The 18263-nt window shown below is 44.9% G+C and overlaps 1 protein-coding gene across 10 annotated transcripts in view; it reads right to left on the bottom strand.

Moving 5' to 3' along the window:
- LOC144127822 (rifampicin phosphotransferase-like) overlaps window positions 1-18263 on the bottom strand; it is a 685750-nt gene that overhangs the window by 31048 nt on the left and 636439 nt on the right. For 5 of the 10 annotated variants that reach the window (XR_013313574.1, XR_013313577.1, XR_013313576.1 and 2 more), the window contains 3 exons: window positions 6038-6352; window positions 5835-5935; window positions 4590-4991 (listed from right to left, as the gene is read on the bottom strand). The exons of 1 other annotated variant lie outside the window; for it this stretch is intronic. Coding sequence is in view for 2 of the 9 variants with exons in the window: in XM_077660765.1 (XP_077516891.1) it covers window positions 13386-13459 (74 nt within the window). In the remaining 7 variants the exon portion in view is untranslated. Of the gene's footprint in view, window positions 1-4589; window positions 4992-5834; window positions 5936-6037; window positions 6353-13263; window positions 13460-18263 lie in introns of those variants that run through there. 4 more of the 10 variants (XM_077660765.1, XM_077660766.1, XM_077660769.1 and 1 more) reach the window with 3 other exon arrangements.

The raw sequence follows: 18263 nt of genomic DNA, 5'->3' as shown, positions 1-18263 counted from the left end.
AATATTGTCTTGGATCTTACCTGCAAACCTCGGCTATATGCTGACGACTGTGTCATTTACCATGTTATGGAAAGTTCCTCTGATGCCTTAAAACTTCAGCAAAACTTTGATTCCATCCAGTGCTGGTGCTCAAAATGGCAAATGTCTTTGTACGCTAAAAAGTGCCATTTTATTTCCTTCACTCGAAAGCGTTCCCCTTTACAAACAAGTTACTCATTACATTATATTCCCTTGCAAAAAGTACTTGAATGTAGGTATCTCAGTGTTTATTTTACATATAACCTAACGTGGACGACAAAGTTGACTATATCACATCCGAGGCGTGCAGAATGCTTAATATCTTAAAAAGAAATTTCAATAAAGCGATGTATAATGCCAAACAACTCCTGTATTTCCTTTACATACGACCAATTCTTGAATATGCCTGCCCTGTATGGGACCCTCAGTTTGCTTACTTATGTGACATGCTCGAGCGCGTCCAGAATAATGCTGCGAGATTTGTGTCCAATATTTACAGCTTCGCAACTAGTCTCACGTCTCTCAAAAACCACCATGGTAGGGGATCTATAGCTAATCGTAGGAAACATTTGAGGTTTCAAATCATGCATCACATCTATTTTGGAAGGTTGATCATTGACAAAGACCGGTACCTGCTTCAACCTCACTTTTCTTTCTAGACGACTTGATCATCACTGGAAGATAGGAGAGATTAAATGTAAGGCATATTTACAAAGCTACGTACTTTTCACGGAAGATCAATGATTGGAACAGGCTACCGGCTGGCGTCACTGAGTTCTGCACTGAAGGTCAATTTCGCATCATTCTTATCTGATGTGTGACATGGCGCACAGATCTTTTGCGCGTCTCTTTTCATTTCATTAGTGTTTTTGTCTTTTTGAGCGTGGTTGTTCTTCAGTGCATGCTTTTCTTCATCTATTATTAGTTGTGTTCTGTATTTTTTCTATTTGTATTTTTGTAGTTGTATTTGTATTGCATTTTTGTTATTGAAGTTGTTGAAGTTCAAGTGTATTTCGCGCTCTTAGTGGTACTGGTATCACAGAAAGAAAGGACGCAGGGAAAAAAGCTGCTTAAATGCTGCTTGACAGGCACCCTACGCCCACATTGCCGAGGCAGCCTATTGCCTCAGTTCTTCACAAGACAGCTACAGGTGAGGCAGTCAAAACAGAAACTAAAGTATGAACATGAAATAAATACAGCATTTCAACATTTAGCATCACAATAAAAAAAAGGCGATGTAAATACTACAAAACAAAAGCACAACATCATCTAAGTGTACAGCATAAGCAGAATTTACCCGCGTTATAATCTTAGTTCAAGCTAAACGTGTTCAAAAAGGTACAAAATGTTTTTTAGGCTCTTCACTGTGACATCTCTTAGTGATATGTTGTTATTTTTATAATGTTCAGGTATTTTGAAATAATAAAAGACAATGATTGCATACCGTATTTGGTGCGACAAAGAGGCAATGACCAAGGAAAATGAGCGCGGGTAACATACACCATTGAATAGCGAGATATTTTTAGAAGCGAGAGAGTGCATTCATTGTTAGTAATAACAGCAGTTTTGTACATTGATAGCAATCTGAAAGGAAACAAAGAAGTGATCTTTAGAATGCCAAATTTAATGAAGTATGAATGTCTGTGGGTGCACGATACGTTTGCTATTAGTCTAATTGCCCGCTTTTATGCTCTTATTACTTTGGATATGTTGTGCTGGGTCGTCGTTCCCCAAACTGTGAGACAGTATGTCAGTGATGGGAGAAAGAATGCTTGATAAATAAGGACCTTTACTTGAGACGGAAGTGTGTCCATATGTTGGCAAATAAGACGGTTGAAGCGATTCAGTTGCTTCCGAACATGATTGATCTGCTCGTCCCAGGTGAGACACTCTGCGAAGATTACTCCTAAGCATTTTATGTTTTGCACGAGTGCAATCGTTTTGCGTTCTAGTGATAGGGTGAAGTTCGCATGAACAGGTTTGTTTCTTGTTCGGAATAAAACGGCATTCGCCTTATCAGAATTCACTTTCAGATTATTATTTCTTCACCACTCGTGAAGATACTCCGGGAAGTTATTGGCTCGCGAAAATAATTCGGCTTCTGTGCTACCTGACAATAGTGCTGCACTGCTACATTTTAGGTTACTAAAAACTGCTACGACTTTAGCTACAGTTGTGGGGAAAATGAATATAGACTCAGCAACAGTTGGTGTTCGCAAAGCGTAACCGGCAGTCGGTGCGGTAGAAAAGAGCATTGTTTTTGTGATGCTCGAAAAATGGTCATTAAATGCCTTTGAGAGATCGTCTCCGCTAATGGCTATGCCGTCTTTCATTACTGAGGCGACAGTAGGTTTGGGATTCCGGTTTAATAGTTTTATTAAGTTGCCACCATTCCGCGCTCATATTTTTACCAGACATGGAGGAGAAAGCGCTGTTGTAGTAATTAAACTTCGCGGATTTCAGCTCTCGGTTAAGAGAATTCCGGTATTTCTTAGATTTCTGTAGCTTTGATGGGTCACGGTATTTAACGAACTTTGCAAACAGCTTTTTTTAACCTTTAATTTGCGCAGCAGGTCCTGCGTTATCCAGGGATTTTATTTATTTATGAATTTTTATTTATTTTATTTATTACAGCTGAGCGGTCTGTAATTTTTCAACACCTTGACGCCTCCTTTTCTTACTGACTATAATTATGCCAGCATTCTTCCAAGCTTCTCGTACGCTCGAGGTCGTAAAGCATTGCTGATACAAGGTGGGTATTTTTTCCAGCACAATCTCCCCTCCATCGTTCAACAGATTTGCTGCTACCTGATCCGCAGCAGCTGCTTTGCTCCTTTCAGTGCACGTTAACCAACCCCAGGTGGTCGAAATTATTCGGTGTCGTCCACTACGGTGTCCCTCAGAGCCTCAGTCGCTTTGGGACGTTGAACCCCATAAACCAAACTAAGCCTTTCCGGCTTCTGCACTCGTTCGCTTCGTGTCCGCTGGCCTCCGTGGACGGCTTTGTCTTGCGCTCCATATGCGCACCTCGTGGCTGAATTTCCCCAACATTTCGCAAAAAAAAACAAGCGCTGAAGCATAAAGCCTATCATGTCAGCCAATTCAATAATCCACTACTGCACTCACCTTGCCGTGAAGAAATGGTAGTAACTTTGCTGGCAATCCCGAATTTCGGTCAAGCATAGCGCTGTTCTGGTCTGGTCGGGCACTCCTCGCACCGAACTGAATGTCGTCCGTTGGGCCAAATGCATGCCTCAAGTTCGGCTGCCATTATTTGGATATGGGATGGCATTCTCTATCCCACGCCGGGAATGCGACGCCATTGACTCCACCTGGCGCCTGAAGCCTATGCTCCAGGCATCGAAAGGGTACTACAACACGTGTACACTGTGGTGACTCGGCCTGCTTCGTCCCCTCTAGGATGTGTTACCCCTCAGCGTTCTTTTTTGATAGCTTAACTTAGCTGTTTCCCGCGCGCGTGATACAGCTCTCTTCGGCTCGGGAACTCGTCGCGTCCGGATGTTTCGGCGCGGCGCTTTGCCACCTGCTAGCGAGGTGAGGCCTCAAGGGGACATTCCTGTGAACTCGTCTCGTCCGGCCGTGGAGCTTCTGCCTTGACCTAGCGTGGGCGAACATTCACTCGTAGCCTTGGTGGTGAGTCGGAAAACTTCGATTCTTTAGCGTATTTTGTTGTTGCAGCAATAAATGCTTGCTTTTGTCAGCCAGAGTTTCGTTCCTTTGTTCCCTTCAGAGCGAGGCCCGCCGTGGTCTGCGTGCACTCAAAATCACAGGGTGCGATGCGGCGGTTTCCAACTGTCAGCCGTGGTTAAGCGGGGCGAACGCATTTGCCCCGTTATTTTAACCCCACAACACTCAGATGTTATCTACTGCAAATGATACATAAATTGGGCGAGCTAGCTGCTATTAAATATCAACGAAGGAGTCATTTGCCACTCGCTCCGCCGGAATCGCTCTTTCCACTTCTCTCACGAAGGGGCCAATGATCCTTCACCTGGCCCGCCCCGCATTTGATGGTAAGCCGCGTAAAAACGGGAGCAATACAGGCTTCCCATAATATGCTGTAAGCTTCCGTTCTGCTGGCGAAATCGTAATTGCCATCCGACTATGTTAACCTCGAGAAGACAACCTAGGCAGTAGAACAGAATCGGGCAAACACCGGGCGATCATTGTCAAAAATTGACATGAACGGCGGTCCTGCATTGGCATTTAGGCAAAGCGCTACCACTCTGACACTTTCAGGCTGCACTTTCAGGCCAGTTTTGGGCCAACGTACGGCCAACGCAGGCCTGACGTTTGTTCCGCGACATGGGGCAGTAAAAGCCTCGGACTGGCTTTCCAGCTTTCGAACACTGGCATCTAGCTTTCAAACACTGGCATATCCAGCTTTCAAACACTGACATATCCAGATTTCGAACACTGACATATCCAGATTTCAAACACTGAAATCCAGATTTCAAACACTGGTATCCTGCTATCGAAAATTGGCCCATGCAACATAACAACCCACTGGCAAATGACTTCAACCTAGTGAATATTCATAAATGAGGATGCCGAATTCTGGAAAAAGACCGGTTTATTATCGAGTTACAAGGATCACGCTTCTAGCACGATCAGGATGACTTGCGCGGCTACCAGCCATGCTGGTAATTAAAAGAAAGGAGACCCCAAGAGCATGGTGGCAGAGGCTGTGGGAAAATCATTTATTTTTAAGTTTGCTGCGTGCCGATGATTGAGGTTGGACAACGCAGCTCGGCAAGTTGTTTTAACACGGCTAAGACATCCATAAAATGATTAACGAAGCTGTCCTCGTGTGAACTGATCAGTCATATCTGAAGTAATCGTTGCACTCTTCTTCCAAGAGGACTCTTCACTGCATTCAAACAAATTCCTCGTCCTCACGATGACCTCACGATGCGTCGAACCTCCAGAGAGATGCATGATGTCATGGTGAGCTAAATATGGCCGTCAAAAAACAGAAACAGAAATGATTAAATAACACTGAATTTTGTGAGGCACAGTCTGCGAAAAACACTCGCAGCACATTTTACAGGATAATTTGTAGCTAACACCGCATTAATTGCACAAAATGAAATTTAATTCTCCTTGTTCGAAATGGTTGACTTTATTATAATGCGCCGTCGCACCTTCTTTAAAGATATTCAATGTGGCAAAAACAAATTAGTGTGATATTGGAAAGAAATTAATGTATTATTTTGTTTTAATATCATAACTGCGTGTCTCTAAATTGACAGCTCATTTTTCATTCAGGTAAAGATCGACACGTTGTAGCTTCTCCACATTGACGTCGAAACAAGTTTTCAACAAAGTTTGTTTCTTGGATGGGGTTAAAAATAAATACGCTGGACGGAAGAAAGTCAGGACACTTTTCTTTTAATCCAACAGTTCAGCCTAGTCGTTACAATTGCATGTAATATTTGATTCGAAACTGACTTGAAAACCACACAAAACACCGGTCTGACAATCCAGAGTAATGTCTTTTTTTCATTCAGAGAAAACGTTGGCAAAAGCTTTAACCAGAAATTGCGGATTTTCAATTGCGCATGCAAGTGTGAAAGCCAAAGAGAAACAGTACGGAAGTAGTACACATATCCTTACCGGCTGCTCTGGAGTGGAACACTAAGTAATTCTGATTTCTGTTCTGCATAATCGGTACATGACAAATGTATTCCTGAATGCATCGGATGTCAGGTCACATGATTTCAAAGCCGCTTTTCGACAAAGTAGTGAATGTTTGAAGAACTCATCGGACGGAAGACGAAAAATAAAGTTCTTACCATTCGAGCAGGTTTACACTGCACACGACGTCAAGCCAGATATTTCGCAATGAGAGTGGGTACATAGAAGTCGTCCTCGTGCTTTGTTTCGCTCTCTTTTACTGCCGGAAAAAATAAAGCTGCATGTAGTGAAAGCAACACTTGCTCCCAAAATCACATTCATTTCCGAACGTATCTCGAGATAAAATATTTGTAGTACTTACAAGTAGGTATTGCAGGCCAGGGTAGTGAACCGCGTCGGAGCTCTCATATAGTATCAGATGTGGGTTTCCGCTTGCGCAGACTAGAACGGAGCAAGCTCGAGTGTGCATGCTCTTTCGCCGCGCTGGTTGTGCGATTGGGCGCCGCCGTGCCAGACAAGGCAAGACTCGTCCAGGCAAGAATGTGTCGTGGCGATGCATCGCGCTGTGACGAATGACAGGGGAGACAACGAAGATGCAGGGAAGGAGGGGTGGTGGCTGCAGTGGGGATAGCCATTTTTTTTCCAGAGCTTGTGTGGTCGCAAGAAAAATTTCCATCTGAAAGATGGAGAAACGAAGATTTTTTTTTATTGGGGGGGGGGGGGAGGGTGCACGAACAGTGCAGCACGTAGCTGCGCATGCGAGAAACTGCTAGAAGAAAGTGCGTAAAGGGTGTCCCTGCTAAAGTGGCTGCACAGCCTCTTAAGAAAAACTCCGCCACCCACGTAAATACGTGCCCTATTTGAAGAGAACTGCATCCTCGCCTTCTGAAGATTTTACAAGCTAACTTGGACGCATGCCTCGGAACCAAATGTTTTCGGGGCTTCACAGCCAGGACAAAGTCCAACACCATTGCAGTATGGCTTCCGGCTCTGACTGCCGTAGAATGGCTGCAAACGCTCACCAGTATTTCACTGACAAGCGAAATCTCAGTGCTAGTACAAGTGTATTTAGTTGAAGGCACCGACTTGCAGCGCTGCGTCGTCTACAACGTCGATATCACTGAGGATCAAACTGCCCTCCAGCGTGAGCTATGCTGTCCCACGCACCGTGTCATCCAGGCCCGACGCATGGGAAAGGGGCGCTCTTGCATAGTCACCTTGCAAGGCCCTCTGACGCTACCAGCCCGTCTGTACTATTATGGTTGTATTTTACGGCCTCGGCCATATAAACCGAGTGCGGTATATTGCTATACCTGCTTCCGTACTGGACATATGCACAAATCCCGCCCGTTCACTGCTGCCGGTGAAAGTACATCGAAAGGGAAAGTGGCTTATCGATGCGGCCTTTGTAAATCCGACGACCACGAGATAACATCTCGAAGCTGTCCGACAAAGCAAAAGGCAACACAACAGGCTCGTCGTCTAATGACTAAGCTATGGCCAATACAAGACAGTATAACTTCATTGCAGCATCCAATCGGTTTGCAGCTCTCCAGTGGGATGACGACAAGTGGCCGGAGCTCCCTGAGCACACCTCGCATGATCCTTCATCTCAGCGGTCCTCTAACGGCACTGTGCGAAAAGAACGCATCCGAAAACAGCCAGCAAAGCAGCGCAGTGTGCCTGAACTACCGCACGACGATATGACCGCAGTCGACGAAAAAAACGCATGTCTTTTAGCGGAGGTCACCAAGTTCCGGCAACACCGTGAACTGCTCGCTCGACGTAGACGGGCAGCGGAATCATCCACCGCATCTATCAATAGCGCAGCAACGTCGCCTTCCTGTCGCCCACCACTGTCATTTCCTGCCGCCTCTTCCCAGATTACCGCAATGCCACTGGACAACACTGCTACTTCTTTGCTCCGGTTCATGGTCAACCAGTTGTCCAACCTGACGTCCGTGATTCCGCAGCACTTGGGCTAGTAAATAGAAATGGCAAGTTCCAATCGTGCTGGTGTGCTGCTGTGGAACTGCAGAGGCATTTTCACGAAGGTGGGAGAGCTCAAGACCCGACTACAAATTCACAAATTCTAGGTATGGGCCATGCTGCTACAGGAAACAAACGCCTTGCCATCGATTCCAGGCTTCAGTGCCTACATATATCCTTCAATGATAGACCGTCGTGTACAAACTGCTGCTCCCAAGGGAAAGGCGGTTGCGTAACGTTTTCCGCATGTACGCCTTGCTCTCAAAAACTGGTGCACGTCGTATCAAGAGGTAGTGGCAGTGGCTGCGAAACTTAAGAAGGGAACCATTGTGGTCGTTTCATTTTACGTTAGACCAGCCGGTGGTGCTTCCTTCCGTATTAATCTTGGCTGGCTAACAAGTGTCCGTCGGCAGTATCCCGGGTGTCCGATTTTAGTCGGAGGCGACTTCAACGCCCCTCTCCAGGATTGGGGGTACCCAAATCCAAACCCTCGTGGCAGGCGTGTGCGGGACGCCTTCACGGATGCCCAATTTGTGCTGCTCAATCATCCTGGGACCGCAACACGGCCAGTGCGTCAAACTCGCAGTGCTTCTTATGCTCCAGACTTGACGTGGTGGTCGGGTCCGGGTACTCCCTCTTGGCACATGGAGCCAGACTGCTTGGGAAGTGATCATCACCCTATCATCATCGGTCTTCACGCCTTACATTTCCGACTTTTACGCTACAAATGTTCTGTGATCAACTGGGACACTTTCCGCTCCTGTATGCACAATCTCTCCTCAGATTCTTCGCCAATCCTTGTTGAGCGCATACAAACAGCTCTCAACAGTGCTACAACTACCACCTGGACTGATCTTGGTCGACCGGCAGCAGACCTCGGCCTTCGTAACTTGTGGGCGGCACGCCGTCAACCCGAGCTGGCTGCTACGAGAGACCCTACGTCGTCGCAGGCACGTATGCGATTGCACTATCATACAGCTAAGGCACGCAAATATGAACGCGACCTCTCTCGGCGGCAGTGGCATGCGTGGTGCGAACAATTTTCTGCAAAATCCTCGAATGCCTCTCTCTGGTGGGCATTCCGTACAATGGAACGTGGTCGCCGTTCGACTGACGCAGCGGCAACCACATGCTTCGTGGCTAAATTGTAGCCAGATGATTTCGCCAAAGAAGCAGCGCGAAAGTTTTTCCCGAAATGCGATGCTGTGTCTTTTTCATCAGCTAGTTTAAATATGGCAGGCATCCCAGCGCATGTATATCAAATGCCGTCTGATGTCGACGTAGATGGAATTGCGTGTCCATTCTCTAAATAAAAAAAACAGTTATATTTTTCTCTTATTCACTCTCATATTGTGTATAGGCTCTTAGTGTGGGGAATATGTAATAAAACTGACTCGGATAGGTTGTTCGCTCTACAAAAAAGAGCCTTGCGCACTTTGGGTAGATATACTATTAGTGCTAATGACATGTTTACCTCTTGTAAGGTGTCACCGGTTTTTCTATGCTACAAACACTCCTTAGCACTCCTAATCTACCAAAAAATAAAACATGACTTTCAATTTTTTTCCCGTTCTTATTTGAATAGAGCAATCACTCATAACTTGCGCACAATTTCTTTGGTTCTAGGCCTCGTACTTACTACGGCACCCAGACTACAGATCACAAAATAACAGTTTTATGCAACACATATCCAACATTAATTGCTTGTGCCCAAGAGAGTTTCAACATTCATCAACTCAAGAAGAAAATGAGGCATCTTTTGAACCCCCGTGTGAAATTTTATTATGCATACCTGCTGCATTTCATTGGTATTCCTACTGTACTGTATGTATGTTTTTTTTTGTACGCCACTAACTCTTGCTCATTGTTGATAACCCCTTCAGTATTATTTTCTACCTGACCAGTGCTTGTGTAATTGCTTTGAATTCCTGTCTCGCCGTGTTTGGTGTACCACTGTTCTCATATCGGAAAACACAGGGGAAGGCGCGATCACAGCGAACGACGTAGGGAAGCGTAGGAATATTCTCTTACCGCGTGTTGAAGCGGCGGCCTAATGTTTCACGCGTGCGCAACTTATAATTGTAAATTACGAGGCCACTGCTTATCGTTTCTGGACGTTGAACTTACACTAAGTTATTACGTTTGATTTAGTATCTCTATTAAGCAGACACCCACTGCGCAGTGTGGCAGTGAATTCTTTAGAGTGAAGCAAAAAAGCGCTTTTCTCATTAAAAAAATCATTAAATGAAAGTCATTTGATTTTTTTAGAAGGAAGCCCTCTTGGACTGGTTTTCAGATACTCGCGCAAGCAGAGCGTGCAAAAACGGTTTAAAATACATAAAGTTCATACAAATAGGTGGGTTATTATGCCCAGAAATTGGACAAAGGCAACAGCGCGTAAGCTCTGTCTCTGCACTTCCCAGAAAAGTATTTTTTTTATTAGCGGTGTGGCTAAGCCATATCTAGTTACACGAATCATTACAACTGGGTCATGCCAGCGCATATTAGTTAATTACTAAATTTACCAGACTTTTTCAAAGGATTGTTAGTGATCAGTTGCAGCCGCTTCTAGTTCCCAGTATTAACGATAGAATTCTACAGATCCGTATTTGTCTGTCTGGATGGTGTCGTCGTCGGCATTAAGCCCGATTCACATGGATGCGATTTTCGCCGGCGACACTGCAAACTCCATCGGTCTAGTCGCAGACGGCTGGCGATCGAGTTCCGCCCGGTTGGTATTCAGTCGCAGCATCGTTGTGCTCGCTCAGTGACTGAACAATGGGGAGCGCCGAGACTGCGTGCGACGTGCAGTCACGCGGGAGCTGTTGAAGCGGCGGAAGCAAAACTGTTTATTCTAATGAAAACATTGAAATAATGCCCCACATCTAAAAATACACTCGTCATAACATCATCAATACCTTTCGTGTAGCGTTTCGGTCGCGTTTATTCATGGATTGCCTTTGCAAACATCATGAAACTTTGACTGTCCCTTTGACCGAATTCGCTGCGGAGTGGCATGTGAAAGCACCGGCCGAAAATCGCACTGCGGCATCACCGGCTAGGCCGACTGTTTTCTTTCTAGTTGCAGCATGTGAAACGGGCCTTATGCGACAGAGCGGTTCCTCTGTGGCGGAATATGCACATACGACTGACCACCACCGAAGTCTCCGTCACGTCGTTGCACAACTCAAAATCAGAGAACGGACCGAACAAAAGTCGATGGCAGCAGCACACAGCGAGCTAATGCGTTTGGGATGCTTCGGAATGCGTTTGGAAATTGTTGGGAAGCACCTTAGAGCACAATTCATCAGCGGCGGAGCCCGCGGCAGACGTCGCCGCGCCGCGCCTCGACGGCGTCCACACGCTGCTCCTTTAGTTTCTCCTGTGCGAGAGCTCCCTCTGGCCGGCGCGATCTGCTGACAGCTTAATTCGGTTCATTTGAGTTTTTTCGTCGTAACCATGCCTCTATCTCCGACTGCGCATTCGGAAAATATTCGTTGTTTATCCAACTCCACACATATACCGCGAAAGTGTTCGGTAAGAAAAAGGTTAATAAAACTTCAAATTCTTCAACTCGCCCAAGCGCAGCCCAGGAGCTCAAACAAGTTTTAGCGCGATCGAAAATTATAAACTATTATAAATTATAAATTATAAAATCAATGTTCTACCCAGTATAATGGATGGTGCAATGTTCACCAACACCTGCAAGTATACTTTTAACACAGGATAAGGGGAGGCAAGCAAAGGCCAATATAGCCAGGTTTCGAAAATGGCGTAGTGAATTCTGGCAAAGAGTGGGATAACTCTGGTTAACATCGCCCATGATAGCCAGATTTCTAAAATGGCTTAGCCAATTCTGGCAAAGAGCGGGAGAACTCTGGCTAACATCGCCCACGATAGCCAGACTTTGAAAATGGCTTACCCAATTCTGGCAAAGAATGGGAGAACTCTGGTTAACATGGCCCATCACAGTTATGATTTTTTGATGGCGCAGCCAATATCAGATCCTCATTGGCAACTCTGCGCCTACTTAGGGCCACTCTTTGCCGATGGCTTTTTAATATTGGCCCGCTGTCATGTGCTACCTGGGTCGTGGCCACTCCTATCGGGTGCCATTAGCTGAGAAACCCAAATTACGAGTACGCATCATTCTCATTAATATTATATCAAACGGTGCGAACACGAAATACATGTACAACATTCTTCGACAAAAATTTCGAAAATCGAAAAAATGTAAGGAACTCTTCTGGCAATATTGAACGTAATGGGCCATTATTGCGATTTGTAGTAAAAGTTTTCTTTTAAAGTTTTTCCATCGCTTGTATAGATCAGTGAACACTACCATTTCGATAGAGGCGAAATTCTAGGGGCCCGTGTAGAGTTGCGATTGCCCAGTGCACATTAAAAAACTGCAAGTGCTCGAAATTTTTGGCGACCTTCACTACAGCGTCCTTCATAGCCTGACTCGCTTTGGGACGTGAAACCGCCATGAAACAAATGAATATATATATTGCTTGGGGCCATAAAAGACATCACTTCCCGTAAGTTTCCGGCTCACATTCGTGTTGTTGCCTCCCGACGCGGTTGAAGTGTCTATCAGCAAATCTTTCTTGCCCTCATATCCAGCAGATGGTCTACATAGACCCCTTCTAACATCGTTCTGGCTACTGTGCCGGAGTACAGGGGTTCGAACCCGACCGCTGAGGCCGCGTTTCGATGGAGGCGGAACACAAAAGGCGCCCTAGTCAGGTGCGATAGCAGTCCAAATTAGAGATCCCCAGTTGGTCGAAATTATTCCGGAAACCTTCACTACGGCACCTCTCTTCTCCTTCTTTCACTTCAGTTTTCTCCGCTCCCCAATGGCGCCGTTTAGGTGTTCACCGAAAAGTGAGTAAATAAGTCATTCCCTATACTAAACCAAATTTTAATTTCCCACAGTGATTAACGCTAGACTGGAGAACATGACTCGGATCTGTTTCGTGCAAGCGGGCCCTTGAATGTGCCAGGAAAGCAGGACTGAAAGGGGCAGTCCATAATGCAGAGCAATGGCATGAATCAGGCGCGCGTCTCTCGTCATGCTCAGGGCGCTCTGGTCACATCTTGCACTGCACTCGCACGCAACGCTACGTCACTACCGGCCGCGACGACCGCGTTTTAGAGCGAAATGCGATCATACTGCCCTGGAGGTTAAGCGCACACCTTATCCTTCGCGTGTTTGTTCCTGCGACACCAGTGGTCGAGACTACTTCAAAGTGATGTCACTCTATTCCTGGAGAATTGTAAGTGCAACGTTACCATTTTTAGGCGTGTGAGACATGCACCCAGTGGTGCAGTTAGGCAGTGTCTTACGCAAACTCCGTGCAGATGGTGTCCCCAGACTCTGTAATTTAGGTTCCATCTTTTGACCACTGCAGTGTGAAACAATTGCAACATGCTTTTCCGGCGCAATTCACACGCAGTTAAGAAGCACTGGCGCAGCGAGTTATTTGCCCGTAGCGTTATTTGCCCGTGGTGTCCGGTAGTTTCCAACCTGTACTCTTCAGATATATAATGAACGCAGTAAAAAAAATCTGAAGTCTGGATATGTTGAAAGCAGATGTGATATCGGCGTTTATTTAAAAGTATCATATATAAATCGCAGGTTTGAAACAGAGAAGGTTCGCGGCTTTTGCTTTTGTCCAGGCGGAGACAGACATTGCACTTGTTCCTCGCAAGCGGCATTAATCTTCTTCCAAAGCAGGAGATTGAGTTTTCCTTAAGACGCCAGTGTTTCCATTGAGCTGAACATAATCACCTGAAAAAAATTTCAAATAGCAGCTGTTATGACTTGCGCAGCCTTTACAAGCCTTCAATCTAAACAGGAATAGGAGTGGCCAATTTAGCATGCCCCTGGTATGCTGTACTATTTGGGACAAAAGTGGTATACTCCACGCGGCGGGAGCCGGAGCACCGGAAAACTGCATCGCAACGCCATCTACAGGCGGCATCTGGGTTCTATACAGCCAATGGGACCACTTTATTAACTGCAGGCATGCCTCTTGAGTCGTTTCGAGTGTTTCGTGCTTCAGCTCGCCAAAATGCCGAGCTGCGCCGCAGCAGTAGCAATCTGGTGGCAGTCAGCGGCAAACCTTTGTCCTGAACTAAACGTTTGCTTTGTTTTGGCAGGCTTTGCAGGTCGTGGAACAGCATCAGCTGGAAAACCGCTCGTATAATCAACGCCTATCATCTTCGCAACTGATTCTGGTGACTGATCATCGCATGCGGATCTCAAGGAGGCTGCACTTTCGACATAGCAAGCCATCCTTGACTTCGTTGGCTCTGGGCCTATATAGAATATATGTCAATGATTTAGTTACGGTTGCTCCTGAAGAGGTCTCTGTTAAGTTATTCGCAGACGACTGTGCTGTGTTTAAACAAATTTCATTTGAACATGACCACAGCTGTGTACAAAAATCAGTTTTTGCCATTGAAGAATGGTGTCTGAAATGGGCCATGGAACTTAATAGTGAAAACACTGTTCTCTTGCTTATAACTAGAAAAAAGTCTCCCAGTTTGCTTCCTTACCTTCTTCGCGGCAATATGATTTTGGAAGTTGAGAAATATAAATATTTAGGTGTAACACTTGACAGTAAGTTAGAATGGTAGGCACACATTACTAATATTTCTAAAGCTTCATTACGAAAGATATGGGTTTTACGAAGAAAACTGAAAACTGCCACAGCACATATAAAAAAAATTGCCTTACGAAAATTGTGTGTGGTCATTACTTGAATATTCTTCAGTATTGTGGGACCCATACATGAAAAAGACATAATGATTCTTGAAATAGTCAATAGGAAAGCGGTTTGGTTTATATACGGAAAATACAATACGGAAGACTCTCCCTCGCAGTTTATGATCTCAATTACATTCATACACCAGAAACCCGCAGAAAAATTAATAGATTGATATTCTTATTTAATAGTTTAACAGGAAAAAATAAACTCAAGCTTCCAGAGTGCATTGAGCGTCCTCTAGTGAGAAAGACTCGGGGCGTTCATTAGCATTCACTTGCTCCCCTTTTCGCCAAAACTAAGTTTTATATAGTTTATTCCCTAGAACAGAACAAGATTGGAATTCGTTACCGGCATCTGTTTTTTCCTCACAAAATTTTTCTAATGCCTTACATCGTCTACTTACCTGCTAATATTGTTTATATTTATGTTTTGCACCCGTGTGCTGTTAATATTGTATAATATTATTCTTTTGGTTTTATTATTTTGGTTTATTCTTTTCGTATCTGTGTGTTTATTATTGTATAATTTTATTCTTTTTGTTATGTAACAATGTAAATTCATTCCTGCTTGGGCCAAGCAGTGGCCTGCAGTATTCTGAAATAAATTTATTAATCACAAAATAAATAAATAAGGACCTGCCAATGATGTACCCCTGGCGTCGATCACCTATAATATAAAGGCCGCAACTTCGTGGATCGTTGCAGTCAGCGGTAAACCTTTGTACTGGACTAAACGTTTACGTCACTTTTGGCAGGTTCTGCAGTCCGTGGGACCGAATCATCTGGAAAACCACTCGTATTATCAACGGCTATCATCTTCGCCAATGATTTTGGTGACTGATCTACGCATGTGGATCTCAAGGAGGCTGCAGTTAAGGCGTAGCAAGCCATCCTTGAGTTCATTGGCTCTGGACATGCCAATGATCTCTCCCCTGACGTCGATCACCGATTATTTAAAGGCCGCCAACCGTGGATCGTTGCAGTCAGCGGCAATCCTTTGTCCTGGACTAAACGTTTGCTTTGCTTTTGGCAGCTGAGTGTTGGTTACATCTGTTGCAATGCATCATTTTTTGGGTTTTGCCGCTCATTGCACCATTACTTCTTCGTGTACTTCTTGTTCAAAAGCCATACCGAAAGATAGAAGGTTCATGAGTAGTACCTGTGATCGCGAATTTCACCTGGGGAAAAACTGCTCGTCAGATGTGTACAGTAAAGCGTGAAACGTGGAAATGTCCTTCATGCAGGATTGATTCCGTTAAGCAACCCGACGTAGCATCGACCCCAGGTGACGGTTCATTCTCGCAGCAACTGTCTGCTCTGAATGTAAAACTGGATTCTTTGACTACAACTGTTGCAGCACTGATGGTGATATTGAAGAACTATTGTTTTTCAAGGAAACTAGTGAAAAGGTTGCTTCAGTAGTCGAGGATATACAGTCTGCTACTGATTTCCTCTCGTCACGGTATGACTCAGTGCTTTCTACAGTGACCACTAATTAGGCTGAGCTTGCAGACCTTCGAACACAAGTTCAATCGCTGTCTTCAACAGTAGTTTCCCAGACACAAGTCATTGACAGGATGAGTGGGGAGATAAAAGACCTCGAACAATACATCAGGAGATGTAACTTCGGGATTCACGGCCTTCCACTCAACTCTGATGAAAACCTGCACTCTTTATTAAGTGCGTTGTATGGCAAGCTATACATAAATGATTTTCAACCAGCAGATATCTCAGCAATACATCGGCTGCCATCCAGAGGCGACTATATTCCACCGATTCTAGTGTGAACTCAGTCAATTTCTGTTAAGGAGAAATAGCTCGGGGCTTGGAAGGGCCTTCCCGATTTGGTGCAAGACGATCAGTTTCCTCGGCTATTTTTTAACGACAACCTGTCTCAGGTCAATCGCAAGTTGTTCCGACTAGCCAAGTCTTGTGGTAAAGAATAGGGTTTTGAGTTCGTCTGGACCAAATAGTCCGAAGGCGCACCTCTCATTCGCATCAGCAAGCTTTCTGATCTTGAAAAACTAACATAACCATGTCTGACATTGGTTTCGTGAAGTGTTCCGATTTTTCTGAAGTCCGGAAGTTCATTCAGCATCACACAGGCAATTCATTTCAATTTACTCTTGTTAATATTCGCAGTATACGGAAACACTGGCACCATTTTTGTGCGCTAACTCACCCTTTTCATTCAAGTTTTGACATTGTTGCTCTCACGGAAGTGAACGTTTCGTCAAATGTGTTATCACATTCCCCGCTGCCAGGTTACCAGTTATATTCTTACACTCGCCTACAAGGAACAGGAAGAGGAATCGCAGTTTTTGTTAGACTCTTGGTCCGTTTTTGAAATTAGTATTACTTTCACTCAAGCAGAAGTGGTTGCGCTCCGCCTGAGTGCCCCCAGGTTGTCGTTGGTTCTTCTCACAATTTACCGCCCTCCTTGTTCTAACGGTAGAATCTTTTTAGCTGAGCTTCATTCTGCAATGTCATCAGTATCCCGTGAAGAACACATGTCCATTATCGGTGATATGAATATCGATATTCTACGCCCCACTGTGCCAACGGTCGCAGATTATCTGGCCACCTTATCAAAGTGGGGACTAGAGACTCCGCAGCCCTGCACGTCAGGAATACTTATCTGGGCAGCTGGTCTCGTCTTGCATCGACCACATAAACGTGCGTTCTCGAAACCTTTCGGTGCGATGTGCTGTGGCTGCAGTCAAGCTTGCAGACCACTATTTCGATTGCTGCTCGCTAACGGATGGTTCGAGCTACCCTGAATCTATGCGCAGCCAGCAAAAAGTATCAGTACTAAGATTATAAGCGTCTTGATGAAAAAATAGCAATGTACGATTTGGATTCTCTTATTGACAGTGTGTCCCCATGCGGACTTAAATGACAGTTTTGTCGAGGTTTTTCGCCCACACACAGCCGATTCTTTACGCATGGTGATAGTTAAGCAACAAAATTTAGACAATAAGTGCATGTCGCCTGTGATATCGGAAGCCGTTAAAGAGAAAAATCTGCTCTGGGCGTGACCAAGACGTGCCCCAAACTGTTGTGAACTACGATTGCAATTTAAACGTGAACGAAACAGTGTGAATCCGTCTGGCCAAGCGCAAGCACTCTAGGTCTGAGTTTAATGACGCTCGTTTGAACCGCAAGAAAAGATGGTTATTGGTAAATAATCTGAAAGGAGTGAGCGCTGCAATTTATAATGATACACATTTCATCTCTCATTTCCGTAACGATGCACAAAGCATTGCGAATAATTTAAACAAACTATTTTCTCTGCAGTCTGGTGCATCTCGACGGCCACCCTACCGCCTGTCCTATGCCTTCCAATGTGATGGAATCTGGTTCCCTTCCTGGTATTACCGAAGATGATTTAAGGTTTATAGTTTTCAGTCTTAAACGCAGAAAATCTCCTTGTCATGACGGCCTCCTGGTTTCTGAATTGTGCAGAAATTTTGAAGCGATTAAAGATGTCCTACGTGCTAGTTATTCCAAACAGTATCATTTCGAGGGGTATAATACTGACTTCAGTGAAAACTGCTAAAGTTATACCTTTGTACCAGGGTGGCTCCAGAAACCTCATGAGTAATTACCGACCTATCTCTATTCTGCCATGCATTGGCCAAATTTATGAAAAGCATCTACTGCATACCATGACGAATTTTTTTAATACACATAGTGTTACATCACCTTGTCAGTATGCCTTCATACCAGGAAAAGGAACAACCGATCTTCTTGAAGAAATCTCTGGCGTACTAAATTCAACTTCCGATAAGAATTAAGTTGTATGCTCTTTTTCTTGACGTAA

Source organism: Amblyomma americanum, chromosome 4, assembly GCF_052857255.1.
Source record: "Amblyomma americanum isolate KBUSLIRL-KWMA chromosome 4, ASM5285725v1, whole genome shotgun sequence".
NCBI lineage: Eukaryota > Metazoa > Arthropoda > Arachnida > Ixodida > Ixodidae > Amblyomma > Amblyomma americanum.
Note: the sequence above shows the minus strand (reverse complement) of the source record. Positions and strands in the feature narration are given on the sequence as shown.